At 40.0% G+C, this 17,189-nt stretch overlaps 1 protein-coding gene across 2 annotated transcripts in view; it reads left to right on the top strand.

The window, feature by feature from the left end:
* LOC106872229 (N-acetylglucosamine-6-phosphate deacetylase) overlaps window positions 1–17,189 on the top strand; it is a 165,956-nt gene that overhangs the window by 58,325 nt on the left and 90,442 nt on the right. For both annotated transcript variants that reach the window (XM_052973730.1, XM_052973729.1), the window contains 2 exons: window positions 8,194–8,282; window positions 11,913–12,057. In XM_052973730.1, coding sequence (XP_052829690.1) covers window positions 8,194–8,282; window positions 11,913–12,057 — 234 coding nt within the window. The remainder of the gene's footprint in view (window positions 1–8,193; window positions 8,283–11,912; window positions 12,058–17,189) is intronic.

Raw genomic sequence — 17,189 nt, 5'->3', positions numbered from 1 at the left:
TTTGTATACTTGGTGCATGGCCAATGCCTGGTTGCATGTTTGGCACCTGGTTGAGTGCATGGTGCGTACTTCATGCCTTGTATGTGTTGCATGATTATGTGCGTGGGTGTATGCTTTGTGCATGGTTGCATGCTTTATGCATGGTTGTTATATGACCATAATGGCTGTACAGCATGGTTGTACAGCTATTGCATGTTGGCATGGTTGGCATATATTATGTCACGAATATCAAAATAATATAGCATTTATAATGATTCATAAGTCACGAAGATTTCAAGATTAAAAATTGTGGGAGGTTGTGCTCTATTAATTTGCCCTTACTGCTTTGACTGGTGCATTATTTTATCTCCCACTTCCCCAGAAGAACAAAAGGAAAAATTTTAACCTGGTGGGATGTGAACTTAGAATTTAACCCTTTAGCATTCACATTATTCTGTCAAAATTAATGCTTATTTATTCATACCTGTGAATTGTCGTGGTTGATACCGGTGCCATATAAATGGCACCTGTGCATTGTAGTCATGGTCATCAATGGTGCCATGTAAATTGGCACCTGAGAATCTTGGTTGTTGGTGGCACCATGTAAATAACACTCGTGGTCGTTACTGGTGCCATGTAAATTGGTACCTGGGAATCATGGTTGTTGGCAGCACCATGTAAACGGCACTCGTGGTTGTTGCCGGTGCCATATAAATTGGCACCCGGTAATCATGAGTGTTGACCGTGCCTTGTAAATGGCACCCTCCATGAACCGTAGTCTTGGTCGTTGTCAGTGTCACATAAATGGCACCCATGCTGGTGGTACGTAAAAGCACCCATTAAACTCCTGGAGTGGTTGGTGTTATGAATTACACCCAGCCAGCTGTAGAAATCATGCCAAATCAGACTGGAACCTGGTGCACCTCTCTGGCTCATCAGCTCCAGTCAAACCATCTGACCCATGCCAGCATGGAGAGTGGACATCAAATGATGATGATGATGGATTGATTTAAATTAATCATGCATTACCATGAAGCTTTGAGATTTTGATGGTGTGATTGTTTAGTTTTAGAAAGACATTCTTAGGTAGGTGTGAGAAGCCAAATCTGGCCATTTTGAACATTAAACAGGTAAAAAATTTTGAGCCAGATATGGCCAGTTTAAATGCTAAAGCGTTAAAGAGCTTGAAGTAGACACCACAAGGCATTTTGTCAGACACTTTAAGAAACCTGACAATTTACTGTTTTTATAAATAGAGTAATAATTATTTATATCATTTACATTCAACGGATATTTGTCCTCATCTTGTTTGTGGTTAAGACAACGTTTCGGCTGATATACCCTCCAGCCTTCTTCAGGTGTCTTGGGGAAATTTCGAACCTGGGTTCTCATTCCTTAGGTATTCTTCAATGTTGTTGTTGTTATTGCTATTATTATTATTGTTCAGGTTACTGCTTGGAATCGAACTTGGAATCTTGGGGTTAGTAGCCCGTGCTCTTAACCACTATGCCATATACCGCGTAGTGGTTAAGAGTGCGGGCTACTGACCCCAAGATTCCAAGTTTGATTCCAAGCAGTAACCTGAACAATAATAATAATGATAATAATAATAATAATAATAATAATAACATAGAAAAAAACCTTACTAATGAGAACCCAGGTTCGAAATTTCCCCAAGACACCTGATGAAGGCTGGAGGGTATATCAGCCGAAATGTTGTGTTAACAACAAACAAGATGAGGACAAATATCCGTCAAATGTAAATAATGTACATAATTCTTCATCTCTTAAATATAGAACTGTATTAGAGTAATAATTGTTTCTGATTTAGGTAGAAGACCAGTAACTTTGAAGGGAGGGGGACACCGTCATATTACATCCATACTGGTACTTGGTACCGGACTGGGTTTTTGTTTTTTTTTTCTGTGATATTTTATCAATCCTATAGGGATGAAAGACAAAGTTGGACTTTGATAGGATTTGAACTCAGAATATCAAGAATATGAATAAATACTGCAAAGCAATTTTTCTGATACTATAATGATTTTGCTATTCTGCTTCCATCTGTGACCATTCCATATTAGTTTCAGATGTAGTTATCCTAAAATTCTATTTCCAATTATATACTCTCTCTCTTTTACTCTTTTACTTGTTTCAGTCATTTGACTGCAGCCATGCAGGAGCACCGCCTTTAGTCGAGCAAATTGACCCCAGGACTTACTCTTTGTAAGCCTAGTACTTATTCTATCGGTCTCTTTTGCTGAACCGCTAGGTTACGGGGATGTAAACACACCACCATTGGTTGTCAAGCAATGGTGGAGGGACAAACACAGACATGTAAACACACATACATATAAATATATATATATATACATATATACGACGAGCTTCTTTCAGTTTCCGTCTACCAAATCCACTCAAGGCTTTGGTCGGCCCGAGGCTATAGTAGAAGACACATGCCCAAGGTGCCACGCAGTGGGACTGAACCCAGAACCATGTGGTTGGTAAGCAAGCTACTTACCACACAGCCACTCCTGCGCCTATGTTAATAATTTAAAATAATAGGATGTGATTTGAGGGAGATTTGGCTAGCAAGTTAAGCAACAAAAGTCTGCCTCAGGGGCTTATATTGAAAAAACTTAATTCATATTTATATCATTAATAATTCATATGGTCTTTTGGTCTGCTAAAAATAGCAGCCAAATTTCCCTCATGACACCCTGCCAACTTGAAAAGGACACTTCAGGTAGTGTAACTCTCAGCATACACCATGTTTAAAGAAACAAAGAAAGAAAAAAAAAGGCTCTGAAAGAATGGATGAATGCACTGATATTTCAGTGACTCCTGATCTCTAAATCCATTGTTTATCTTGCCATTATAGTCTTTGCCCTCTTGAGATTATCTGATCAAGATTTTTCACCTTCCACATCATCAGCATATCAATTTATTGTACCTATAAGCTGGCCAACTAAGTGGAAGTACCTCAATTATATGTGACTACTAGCCCTGGTAGCAAAACCCACTTCATCTTGAGTTCTTTGAACTGACTGATTGAAACCATCTTCACATAACCGAAGTGCACGATTCCAAATCACCAAATCCCGACAAGAACTATGGATACTGATATAAATAAATATCTCTTTTGTCAAAGCGAGGGTCTCTCTCTCTCTCATTCTCTCACACACATTAGTTATAACATTAGTCATTTTTGTTCTGATTCTTTGTACTCTGAGTTCAAATCCTGCTAAAGTCAACTTTGCTTTTCATCCTTTTGGGAGTCAATAAAAGAATTTTTTAAAATAAGTCAAATTTCCCTCATGACAATTTTGTCATCTTCAAAAGGACACATCAAGTAATGAAAGAAGTTAATTCATATTTGTGTCAATAATGATCTATATGGTCTTTTGGTCTGCTAAAAATAGCAGCCATATTTCCCTCATGACATTCTGCCATCTTCAAAAGACATACATATGAGGTAATGTAACTCTTGGCATACACTATGCTCACCTTGCCATTACAGTTTCTGCCCTCACGGGAAAAACAATGCAAGTTATTAACAATTAATAATACAGGTTGATGGTTACCACTTTCACCTGAAATAGTAAGTAAAAGTACTTATTGACTTGCATTCATCATCATTGCTTAACATCTGCCTTCCATGCTTGCATGGGTGGGATGGCTTCACAAGAGCTGGCCAGTCAGAAGCCTGCACCAGACTTCTGTAGTTATTTTGGCAAGATTTTTACAGCTGGATGCCCTTCCCAACACCGATCACTCAGCAGAGTGGACTAAAATTTCTAACAAGACTTCTTGTAATTTCTGGAAGAGATTTGAAACCACCACCTATGTGTTGTATTACTACTTCTCATGTCTACTGGGCCACCATAGCAGCAAATAAATAATTAATAACAAATAAATAATTAAAAACAGTTACATACATTCATACTCAATCCAGAGTGGTGAATTGGGAACATTTTTAGAGCATCAGACAAAATGTCTTGGTATCTGTATCAACTTTTTACATTCTGATATCAGTGCTTGTAACGGCATTAGTGCAGGCTCTATTAGCCCTTAAGGAAGGACTTTCTATTCAACGTCATTGTTAATATGGAGAGAGTAGATGTGCATGCGTAGGTAACTGCTACTCTTTCACAAATAAACTTTACCGTGCTCTGCACATGTGCAGATCGATGATCAACTCTCATCTTTCATTTCAATAATTACTAAATGTATATAGGTAGAATGAAGAAAAAAAGCACCTGGTATGCTCTGTAAAGTGGTTGGCATTAGGTAGGGCACTTGGCTAAATAAACCATGTCAACACAGACATTAGAACATAATGTTGTCCTTGGATCCATTTGATCCTGTCAAACTCTCCAACCCATACAAGACTGCAACATGGAGGCTACATGATGGCGATAATGATGACAATGCTTTGAAAACTTATTTATAATAAAATTTATAATATTTGCTTTTATGTATATAAGTATTATTTTCATAATGCAATATATGTTTGATTTAAATAGCCATTGCTATAAGCATACAGCAAAGGCTTTAATTGTTGTAAGTTATTTTTCATGGACAGCAGGATGAGGAGTTGCTTGTCCTCTAAGTAGTAGTCTATAAACTGTGAAACCTGACAGGATAATCTCTTTATTTTCCTGCATGCAAAATGTATCATTGTTTAGTTAAACTTCCATAGAGAAGGCTTTAAAAGCAGTAGAAGACAACAACTTTCAAAACTTCAGCAAATCTCTCTCTCTATCGTCATCATCATTTAATGTCTGTTTTCCATGCTGGCATGGGTTGGATGGTTTGACAGGAGCTGGCCAGCTGAAAAGCTTCCCAGGCTCCATGACTGTATTGGCATAGTTTCTATGGCTGGATGCCCTTCCTAATGCCAACCACTTTACAAAGTGTATTTGGTTCATTTATACAGCACTGGCATGGATGCTTTTATGTGGAACTGGTGCAGGTGAAATTTTATGTGGTACCGACACCCATGAGCCTGCAAGATTAGGATCACTCAGCAGAAGAGGAATGCAGGGGACATGTCTGTATGCAAGGACGGCCGCACTTAGCTTGACATATCTTCATAAACACAGCAAACCACCAGGAGTCTCAGTCTCCTGTCATCTTGCGTATATGTATGTGTGTGTGTGTGTATATATATATATATATATATAAAAATTAAAATTAAGGATTGGCTCCCATGCCAGTAACACGTAAAAAGCACTATCCAAATGTGTTCAATGCCAGGCCAGCCTAACTGGCTCCTGTGCTGGTGGCACGTAAAAGCACCCACTACACACTCAGAGTGGTTGGCGTTAGGAAGGGCATCCAGCTGTAGAAACTCTGCCAGATCAGATTGGAGCCTGGTGCAGCCACTGGCTTTCCAGACCTCAGTCAAAACGTCCAACCCATGCCAGTGTGGAAAATGAACATTAAACAATGATGATGATGATGATGAAATCTGTACAAGATTTTATCAAGTAGCCAGTGTGTAAAACCAATTAAGGTAAAAATTAATACAAAGTATATAATTTGATACATATAATTGTAAAATTATAGTAAGAGAATTTCGAGAGGTAATGCCACATGCTAGAAGAAGATGCCAAATGACTCTAAACTATTTTATCACATATACCCAAGCACTGAAAGCAGGGTAATGAACAAAAAGTTTTTTTGAAACAGTTTAGTCATATATTGAACGATTTCAAGGCTGGTGATGTAATACACTCTCCTATCATCAGTATGACATAACCAGAAATACATAAATATAAACACCTATGCATACCATACGAGCAAAACATATCCACAGAACATATAGAAATGTTCACACTCACGTACAAGTGAAAAATCTAGTTTGTTTGTTCCAATTGGTTTTACTCACTGGCTACTCTTTTACTTGTTTCAGTCATTTGACTGTGGCCATGCTGGAGTACAGCCTTTAGTCGAGCAAATTGACCCCAGGACTTATTCTTTGTAAGCCTAGTACTTATTCTATTGGTCTCTTTTGCCAAACCGCTAAGTTATGGGGATGTAAACACACCAGCATCGGTTGTCAAGCAATGTTGGGGGGGGGGGGGCAAACACAGACATACAAACATATGCACGCACATACATACACACACATATATATATATATATATATATATATACATACATATACATATATATGACGGACTTCTTTCAGTTTCCGTCTACCAAATCCACTCACAAGGCATTGGTCGGCCCGAGGCTATAGTAGAAGACACTTGCCCAAGGTGCCACGCAGTGAGACTGAGCTCGGAACCATGTGGTTGGTGAGCAAGCTACTTACCACACAGCCACTCCTACGCCTATAAAATCTTATGATAAAATCTTATAAAGATTTTGTTCTTAATTTTTATTGATAAATATTAAACCAGAATTTATTCAATACTGAATTATTTTGGTTTTTCACGCCTGGGTGAGATGAACAAACTAGATTTTTCACTTGTATACGAGTGTAAACATTTGTATATGCTCTGAGGATATGCTTGCTTTTATAACACTGTCAACCTTCTTGCTCCACCACCATATCACCCTTGGTCTATCTGGGACTCTGTACAAACCACAGATTTCGTCTGTAGCCCTCAATATTGTCCTGCAGGAACTTCCAGTTGTCCTCTAAGCCAGTGCTACTCAAAGTGGTGGTCAGTGGACTGTCACTGGTCTGTGAGCCATCAGCCGCCGGTACATGGCGAGTTTCCAGACAAGAAAGAAACATTATAAAATGCTTATGTAATATCGAGTTATTTGTTTACAAAATAAATATAAGATAAAAAAAATTGTCAACTTTTATTATATTCGTTATATATATTGTTTCTGGTATAAATTAATATTACTAAGAAATATTAACGGTCCCTGGCACATTGGGGGAAAAAAAAAACTGCTGGTACGCCACATCAGATAGTTTGAGAAGCACTGCTCTAAGCTATATGTCCCTAACTCTTCCATTCTTTCATCAGAAACTTCCATTAAAAAAATCTCTAAATTTTTGTCTTTTTGCTGAGTCTTTGAGCTTCCATAGTCTTCTTTTCCAGATTGGTTTATTTCTCCAGGTCTTTCTATCTCTAATTCTGAAGTCACTAACTAGTGACCTATGTTGGGTTGTACACTTTTTACCTAGGAAAGACTTTGTATTTTTAAGCACCCATCTATCTCGTTACCTGGTGAAGAAGCAGTCACTTTGGCTTATGTGTTCACCAGACTGATAAGTGATAAGGTGGCTGGCTGGTTTTTTTCAAGTTAGTGTTGCATATCATGAGATCATTTGCATCACAGGACTCCAGCAGCCTGGTTCCCTCTTCATTTCTAAGTCCAAAACCATAACCTCCATGCACTCCCTAGAATCCATGGGTGTGCTGCCCAACATGTCCATTGAAGTCACCAGCCACAATAACAAAGCCTCTGTTATTTGTTGTTGAGGTGGTCTGCAAAAGGAGTTCATAGAATTGGTCCTTCTGCTCATAAGCCAGCCCAGACTGAGATGGGGAGGACAATTAATGATGATTGATCCCTAGCTGATGACTGGAGGAGGGAGTCTGTCCTCTCAGCCAATATCCTGTTGTGGTTGCTGCTGGATGATGGACTCAGGTGATGGTGGTAGGGAGGGGCAGTACCTATGACACTTTCCAATGCCTTTGTAATTGGCAGAATGAAGGACAGTGCCCTTTTGAGCCTTTTCAGGGCTTTCCAAGACTGTGGGAGAAAATTACTCCTAAACTTACGACTGTGTCCAAATGCTTGCCGCAGAGTGAAACCCCTCCCCAAAAAAAACTGGCACTCTATTGGTTATGAGTGTTCCAGTTGATCTGATCATTGGAACAGCCTGCTCATGAAGTTGACATGCAAGTGGCTGAGCACTCCACAGACGTGTATCCTTAATGTAGTTTTCAGGAAGATTGTGTGATATAGAATGTGACAGTGTGACACAGAATGTGATAAGCCCTTGACAGAAAAAAGGCGGCGAGCTGGTAGAAACTTTAGCATGCCAGGCGAAATGCTTAGCATTATTAATTTCTCAAGGTCTTACCTATTGCTAACGTAACACAAAATAACGAAGGGACAAAAAAAAAAAAAAAACGAAACAAAAAAATTATTAGCAGTATGTGTGTTTATTATTTATCAAACATGACTCTACCGAAATGTAACAGCATTATTTTATTTTGATTTTTGTTTTTATTCTAGGTCATTCTATGGCCAATCTTGTACAAGGAGAAATTGCTGTTCAGCATGGTGCTTCTTTCATTACCCATTTGTTTAATGCCATGATGCCTGTAAGTAGACAATTGTTATTCAGATATTAAGTAGAAAAGCTCTTGGGCTATGAACACAAAGTTGTTGGTTCAAGCATTGGCAAAGAAATTACATTATTGTTATTGGTATAAATTGTTTGTTAAGCGGTGTCAAGTTTTATAATTCTATAAATAATAATAATAATAATGGTATCTTTTTTTTTTATAAGCTTAAAGCTTATAGCAATCACCGTGCAATGACTAAGGAAAATAGTCTAATGATGGGGCATATAAGCCCTTGACAGAAAAAAAGAAGGCTTTCCTGTACACATGGGACGCGAACCCACATCCCTTTGTTCCCATGCATACAGGAAAGCCTACTTTTTTCTGTTGAGGGCTTACATGTTCCATTATTAGACTATTTTCCTTAGTTATTTGCATGGTGATTGCTATAAGCTTTAAGCTTATAAAAAAAATACCATTATTATTATTTACAGCATTGTAAAACTCAACACTGCTTAACAAAACCGTTTGCACTGAAAGCACAAAGTTTGTTTACAAAAACAGCTACGAACTAATATTATTCTTAAATTTCACAGAAAGGAGCAGGCTGGTTCACTGGTGTAATTGGTAACACACTTAGTCGCGTTAACAAAGGGATGTGGGTTCGAGTCCCACGTGTACGGGAAAGCCTGTTTTCTGTTGATGGGCTTATATGCCCCATTATTAGACTATTTTTCTTAGTCATTTGCACGGTGATTGCTATAAACTTTAAACTTATAAAAAAATACCATTATTATTATTTACAGAATTATTGTTATTGTAGTGGTGGTGGTGGTAATAATGGTAGTTACTGTTTAAATGACTGCTATCTTTGTTGTCATGGTTTTTGTTGTTTTTAAGCAGGCATCGCTTTCCGTAGCTTCAGGATCTATGGCACTGTAGCAGGAATATAGCTAAGTTAACCAAAACAATTATATCACTAGTATTCTTATTATTATTTCATCTTTGCCCAACTTTTACAGGGAGCTTCTATAACATTCTTTATATTGTGTTGAAGGCAGATATGCATAATTTTTTTTTTTATGGGTCACTTGTAGGAGAAAAGGCAATACCCATAACTCCATTCAGGGCTTTCAAGATTGGTAAGCAGAACAATCTTTATGACCCGTTTTAAAACCTTCCGACATTAGTGGAAGGAAGTGCGGTACCCATGATCCTTTTCATCATCTCCAAGACTTATGACAAGAATAGTAGCACTGATGACCTTGTTTTCACAGTCTTTGAGATGAGTGGGAGAGAGCGCAAGAATCTTGCAGCAAAATGGGTTTTTTCTTACCAAGCTAAGTAAAATCAGTCTTCCACAAACAGAGGCTTGTCCTTGCTGGTGCTACATAAAAAGCACTGTTGCTGGTGCTGCATAAACACACCTGTGCTGGTGATATGTAAAAAGCATCTGGCACACTCTGTAAAGTGGTTGGCGTTAGGAAAGGCATCAAGCCATAGAAACCATACCACAATAGACAGTTGGAGTCTGGACAGCTCCTTGCTAGCCAGCTCCACATCAAACCATCCAACCCATGCTAGTATGGAAAGCAGTTGTTAATCAATGATGATGATGATTTCCAGACCGGGAGTTGGTGTTTAACTGGATGGCAGGTTAAGCCTGGTATCTAAGAAAATGTACAATCATCTTATGGGGTTCTGTACAGTTTTTTCTCATAATTTTTGTCTTATCTCTCTACTGTCCCAGTAATATACTGGACTAAATTCAATCAAATTTGGGATTCTGTACTATGAAGAGAAATTAACATTAATGGTGTTTATTTAAGGTTGTGAGCTGGCAGAACCGTTAGCATTTTGTCTGTCTTTACATTCAGAGTTCAAATTCCATTGAGGTCGACTTCACCTTTCATTCTTTTGATAAAATAAGTCTCAGTTGAGCACTGGGGTTGATGTAATTGATTTATCCACTCCCTAAATTGCTGGCCTTGTGCCAAAGTTTGAAATCAATATTTATCATGTTTATAGTATAATTTTTACATGTGGTTTGTCTATGTTAGCATGGATTAGACAAGTCTTCTTGAATCAGTATTCTATGGTTGGATGCTCTCCCTGTCACCAACATTTGCTTTTACAAATAAGGTACTTTATTCTTCAGGTGTTTTGAACAGCAGGTATGTTGAACTGCAAGCTATTGGACCTATTGTTTATTCGAGGTATAAACAAATATTACCAGTGCCCAAGTAGTGTCAGTGTGAATATGCGAGCATGGCCGTTGATCGTTACCAACGTCGCCTTCCTGGCACTTGTGCCAGTGGCACGTGAAAAGACATTCGGGTGAGATCGTTGCCAATGCCGATGGACTGGCTCCTGTGACGGTGGCACGTAAAATACACCATTTCGAGCATGGCCGTCGCCAATACCTCCTGACTGGCCTTCATGCTGGTGGCATGTAAAAGCACCCACTACACTCACAGAGTGGTTGGCGTTAGGAAGGGCATCCAGCTGTAGAAACTCTGCCAAATCAGATTGGAGCCTGTTGTAGCCATCTGGTTTCACCAGTACTCAGTCAAATCGTCCAACCCATGCTAGCATGGAAAGTGGACATTAAATGACGATGATGACACACACACTCATATACTTTTGATGGGAACCTGTACATTTTCTGTCAATGAAATTTCATTTGCAGGACATTGGTCAACGAGGCTTCAGTGGAAGACACTTGTCCAAGGCTTCAATCTGTGGGATCAAACATGAAACCTCAGAGTTGTGAATTGTGTTTTATGGCAAAATGCCCTTCATTTTTTTTTTGTAATCACCTCATATTCAACACAGAAATATGTTGTACCTATTCTGATATCAGAATATATATGGTGCTATATCATTTTTAAAAAAGAGTGGGAAGTGATATTGTCCTCTCCAAAATCAAGCCATGATAGAAAAACAGACATAAAACCCGTCATAACACACCTGGGTGGCAATAATGATGACAACTGTTGGGAGGTAGATGGCTATGACAGAGAGGAGGATGGTGAACAGCAGGGAGGGAGGTGGATGGCAGATAAGGTGGGAGTGAGATGGTGGACAGTAGAAAGGGAGGCGGCTGGTTGGTCTGCAAGGAGGGAGGTGGCGAACAAGGAGGGAGGCAACCAGCAGGGTGGGAGGCGGCTAGCAGGGAGGGAATGCGGCCAGCAGTGAGGGAAGGAGGCGTCTGGCAGGGGAGGAGGCATCTGGCAGGGAGGGAGGGGTCCAGCAGGGAGGGAGATGGAAGGCAGGGAAGAAGGCCGAAGGCAGGGAGGGAGGCATCCGGCAGGGAGTGAGGCGTCTGGCAGGGAGGGAGGCGTCTGGCAGGGAGGGAGGTGGACGGCAAGAAGGGAGGTGGATGGCGACCTTGTCAGTGAAAAGGGCTACAAAAGCAATAAGCTGTTGACCGTTTCTGCTTGATCAGAGTTAACCCAGGACCTGAATAGTAAAAATATAAAAAAGCAAGTCTGCAACTATTGTTCTCTGTATAAAGGGGGAAAAAACCCCTGATGTTATAATCTGTTCTATGATGCAATACATTTAACAATCCTAATATTTTGCTCATTTCATTCACCAATGACCGTCTGTCTCCATGTGACACTAAAAAAAAGCCTTACTCAGTCTCTCTTGTTTGGTATATTGCAGTTCCATCATCGCGATCCCCATTTGGTAGGATTATTGACGAGTGAGAAAATTCCAGATAACCATACCATATACTATGGACTAATAAGTGATGGAATTCACACACATCCTGCAGCTTTAAGGATTGCTCACAGAGTCCACCCCAAAGGTAACATTGTCTCTGTAAGATTTTCGTTTCTTGTGTAAGTCTTATAGCACCTTTTTCAAATGTCACACAGTACCAGTTTGGTCTATACATAATATATATATATATATATATATATATGGGAGAATATACAAATAATAACAACAGACGAGGACAGGTGGTGTAAATAACAAAAGTATATATTAGTATGACGCTCGGGAATACGGAAAGTCTTTGACGTTTCGAGCTACGCTCTTCAACAGAAAGAATACGGAGACAAGGAGAGGTATGGCTGTGTGGTTAGAAGCTTGCTTCCCAACTATATGGTTCAGGGTTCAGTCCCATTGTGTGACACTCTGGGCAAGTGTCTTCTACTATAGCCTTGGGCCTACCAAATTTGGTTAATGGAAACTGAAAGAAGCCCTTCATATATATATATATATATATATGTCATCGTCATCATCATTGTTTAATATCTGCTTTCTATGCTGACATGGGTTGGACTGAGGACTGGCAAGGTTTCTACAGCTGGATGCCCTTCCTAATGCCAACCACTCCGAGTGTAGTGGGTTCTTTTTACTTGTCACTGGTACAGGGCCAGTCAGGTGGCACTAGCATTGACCACACTCGAATGGTGCTTTTACATGCCACCGGCATGGGAGTCAATCAGGCGGCACTGGCACTGACCATGCTCGTATGGTGCTTTTTAGGTGCCACCAGCAATACATATATATATATCGTTGCTATTATGTTAAACTGTCACATGTCCAAATTTGGCTAAATGCATTTTTTTATCAATATTCATTTTTGCATGCAATAGCGGGTTCTTTTGGTCAAACTATCATATCTCCAACTGCTTTAGATACCAAAATATCAAAAATTCTCAAAGTGTAGTACAATGGTTTTGCTATGGAACGGTAAAACTATTTTTTTATTTTCTGCAAAAGCAACATTTGCTGCCTGGCTGGCTCCTGTGACGGTGGAACATAAAAAGCACCATTCAAGTGCAGTTGACACCAGTGCCGCCTGACTGGCTCCTGTGCCAGTGGCACGTAAAAAGCACCCACAACACTCTTGGAGTGGTTGTAGTTAGGAAGGGCATCTAGCTGTAGAAACATTGCCAGATCAGATTGGAGCCTGGTGCAGCCTCCTTGCTTGCCAGTCCTCAGTCAAACCATCCAACCCATGCCAGCATGGAAAGCGGATGTTAAACGATGATGATGATGATATGCGTGGCTGTGTGGTAAGGAGCTTGCTTCTCAACCACATGGTTCTGGGTTCTGTCCCACTGCATGGCACCTTGGACAAGTGTCTCCTACTATAACCTTGGGCTGACCAAAGTCTTGTGAGTGGATTTGGTTGATGAAAATTGAAAGAAACCCTTTGTGCATATATCTATATATGTGTGTGTGTGTGTGTGTGTGTGTGTGTGTGTGTGTGTGCGCGCGCCTTTGTGTCTGTCTGCCAACACCACTTGACAACTGGTGTTGGTGTGTTAACATCCCCATAACTTAGCAGTTCAGCAAAAGGTACTGATAGAACAAGTACCAGGCTTTAAAAAGCCACTTGGTTGCAAAGCAAGCTTCTTACTACATAGCCACTCACAAACTATAGTTCTGTGAGAAAAGAATAATGGAGGTTATTTCTGTCTCCTTTCAGTAAATCTTAATATTTTTGCTTCAGGAAGGCGGCGAACTGGCAGAATCGTTAACACACCTGGCGAAATGCTTAGCAGTATTTCGTCTGTCTTTACGTTCTGAGTTCAAATTCTGCCGGGGTCAACGTTGCCTTTCAACCTTTCAGGGTCGATAAATTAAGTACCAGTTGCATACTGAGGTTGATCTAATCGACTGGCCCATCCCCCAAAATTTCGGGCCTTCTGTCATTTATTCATTTCACCTCCCATCTTTTTCTTTCAATAGATGCATACACTTCATAACTTCTTCTCTTGTCTACCCATTCCTCAAACCAGCCACCTATCTATGAACCTATTTTTCTCTCTCTGTCTTTATCTACCTCTCTCTGTCTTCACCTATCTCTCTCTGTCTCCGCCTGTCTCTCTCTGCCTCTGCCTCTCTGCTTCCACCTCTCTGCCTCTGCCTCTTTCTCTCTCTGCCTCTCTCTCTCTCTCTGCCTCTCCCTCTGCCTATCCCTCTCCGCCTATCCCTCTCCGCCTATCCCTCTCCGCCTATCCCTCTCCGCCTATCTCTCTCCGCCTATCTCTATTTCTCTCTACCTGTCTCTCTCTCTACCTATCTCTCTCTCTCTCTGTATCTTTCTATCTCTTTACCTCTCTCTCTCTCTCTTTACCTGTATCTCTCTCTCTACCTGTACCTCTCTCTCTACCTGTTTCTCTCTTTCTTTCTACCTGTATCTCTCTCTCTCCCCTCCTTCTCTACTTCCTCTCTCCCTCTCTTCCCCTTCTCCCCTCTCTCTACCTCTCTCTCTACTCACAGATTTTACCTCCACCCCTTTTCTTTATTTCTTAATGTTTTCTCCTCACTTTGATATGATGAATTCTGTCTCTCTCTCTCTCTCAACACACACACACACACACACACACACACACACACACACACACACACACACACACACACACACACACACACACACACACACACACACACAACTTCCTCATACTCTATGAACGTTACCTCCTTCATTTATCTTCTCCCATTCTACTACTACCTCTCCTCTCTTACTCCCTCTCTTTTTTTCCCATCCTTCCTTAAATTTGTCTTTTCGAATGACTACCTGTCCCACAAGCTTCTGACTTTGTCCTGTTTAAGTTCCTAACCTTCCACACTACAATACTACTTTCCCTCTTTCTTTTACCTCTCTTAGCACAGTTATTTTACTTTCTTTTCCATTGTTACACAAAAAGAGAAACATGACAACAGCAAAAAAAAAATCTTAACATGTGACTTAGCATTGTGTGTCCATTTATTCTGGGTATAACTTTTAACTGCATTTGGTAGTGGAGTCCTGGTTTTGGGAATTCCAGAGTCTTGATGAGTGTGGAATAACCTCTTAACCAATGTTTGTTCTCAGGTTTATTCTGACTTGGAGTAATTCCCTCTATCAGAGTCCTATTTCGGGGTTAATTCACATGTTGTGAAAGAAACTCTAAGCAAGAACCCTCATTGCCTTGTGAGTTACATTGGAAATGGGAAAGACTAGGAGTGGAGTCCCTCAGGTGAGGAGATGCCTCTTTGACACCATTCTGGCAATTCCAGGGTAGGCAGAGATTTCCTGCCTGATAAAATAATTCCGTTCTACTCTAGGCACAAGTCCTGAAGTTTTTGGGAGAGGGGGCCAGTCAATTAGATCGACACCAGTATGCAACTGGTACTTAATTTATTGACCCCAAAAGAATGAAAGACAAAGTCGACCTCAGCGGAATTTGAACTCAGAACGTAAAGACAGACGAAATACCACTAAGCATTTCGCCCAGCATGCTAATGACTCTGCTGGCTTGCCAATAAGATAATTCACCTTGGCAAAGGCCCTTCCAATGCTGGTCACCACAGCCGTGTTGATCCTCTGAACCAATGTGGTCAGGCCTCCAGGTCTAAAGAGTGAGATTAGATGGTGCAGACTGACTGACTGACTTTAAAACTGCCAAGTGCAGGCAGAGACAACTGTCAGGGATCAGTTTACAAGGTCACTTGAAGATGTCTTGCTCTTTCTCGTGATATTTGGACATGAAGAAACTGTTGTCATCATTACCGTGTGTGTGTGTGTATGACACATTGGACTTTCATTCTTATTAGAAGGTCAGAGCTAATAAGCAATTATTGGCATAGTATGAAATTTTCTCTTGCTGTGTTAAAAAAGAAAATTCAACTAAATGCCTCATCCTACTGAGTCATATCATCAGACTCAAATATCTCTCTGATAATTATCAGCCAATGAGCAAACCTTAATACTGCCACAAACAACTGAATCTCTCTTAAATTACCCCATGATGCTTTAACCTTGCATTTAAACTGGCCATATCTGGCCCAAATTATCTACCTTGCTCTATGTTCAAACACCTTTCTTTCAATGTTATTCTAAACATAAATAATTACATCATTGCAATTTCATAGCTTTTAGATCAGGGGTTTTCAAACTGTGGTCTGCAGACCACGGGGTCCGCAAGGACAAGACAGGGTGTCGTCCGTGGACAGCAAATACTTTTTATGGGCAATTTGATTTTATATATGTTTTTTAATCAAAATCTTTTAATTGACAATAAACCTATTTGTTAAATACTGTTAAATAAATAAATGTAAAAATATGTTATTTTAAGCAAATATTTATGTATAAATTTCATAAGCGTTTATAAGGGGGTCCCTAAGGTAAAGCCTGAAATATAAAGGGGTTCGCAAGTCAAAAAGTTTGAAAACCCCTGTTTTAGATAATGTATGATTAATTCCAGACAATGTGAATAAATAAGCATTACATTTGACAGAATATTCTGAATGCTAAAGGGTTAAAAATATAAGAAAGGGTGCATAAGATAATGTACTCTTGTAGACATTGAAAAAAATGGAATGATTGTGGTTAGAATGCTTTTGATTAAATAGGACAGCTCAGTTAGGGAAGACCTGGGGCTAATTAACAACAATCCTGAATAGAGGGGAGCATAAATTTAATTGTATGATCCCTATAGGGGGGGGGTATGGCTTTGCTATCATGTTTACTTTTTGCATACAATGATAAATACAGGCACAGCTGTGTGTTTAAGAAGATTACTTCCCAACCATGTGGTCTTGGGTTCAGTTCTGCTATACAGCATCTTGGGTATGTGTATTTTACTATAGCTTTAGGCTGACCAAATCCTAATGAATGGATTTGGCAGATGGAAACTGGAAAAAACCTGTCTTATGTGTGTATTTGTATATATCCTTGTATAGGAAGTATGTGAGGGTGCATGGCCCAGTGTTAAACCACTTGCTCTCACTTGCTCTCTCTCCCTCTCACTTGCTCTCTTTCTCTCTCACTTGCTCTCTCTCTCTCTCACTTGCTCTCTCTCTCTCACTTGCTCTCTCCCTCTCACTTGCTCTCTCTCTCTCTCACTTGCTCTCTCCCTCTCTCACTTGCTCTCTCCCTCTCTCTCTCTCTCACTTGCTCTCTCCCTCTCACTTGCTCTCTCTCTCTCTCACTTGCTC

The sequence above is a fragment of the Octopus bimaculoides genome, chromosome 16 (assembly GCF_001194135.2).
Source record: "Octopus bimaculoides isolate UCB-OBI-ISO-001 chromosome 16, ASM119413v2, whole genome shotgun sequence".
Lineage (NCBI taxonomy): Eukaryota > Metazoa > Mollusca > Cephalopoda > Octopoda > Octopodidae > Octopus > Octopus bimaculoides.
Note: the sequence above shows the minus strand (reverse complement) of the source record. Positions and strands in the feature narration are given on the sequence as shown.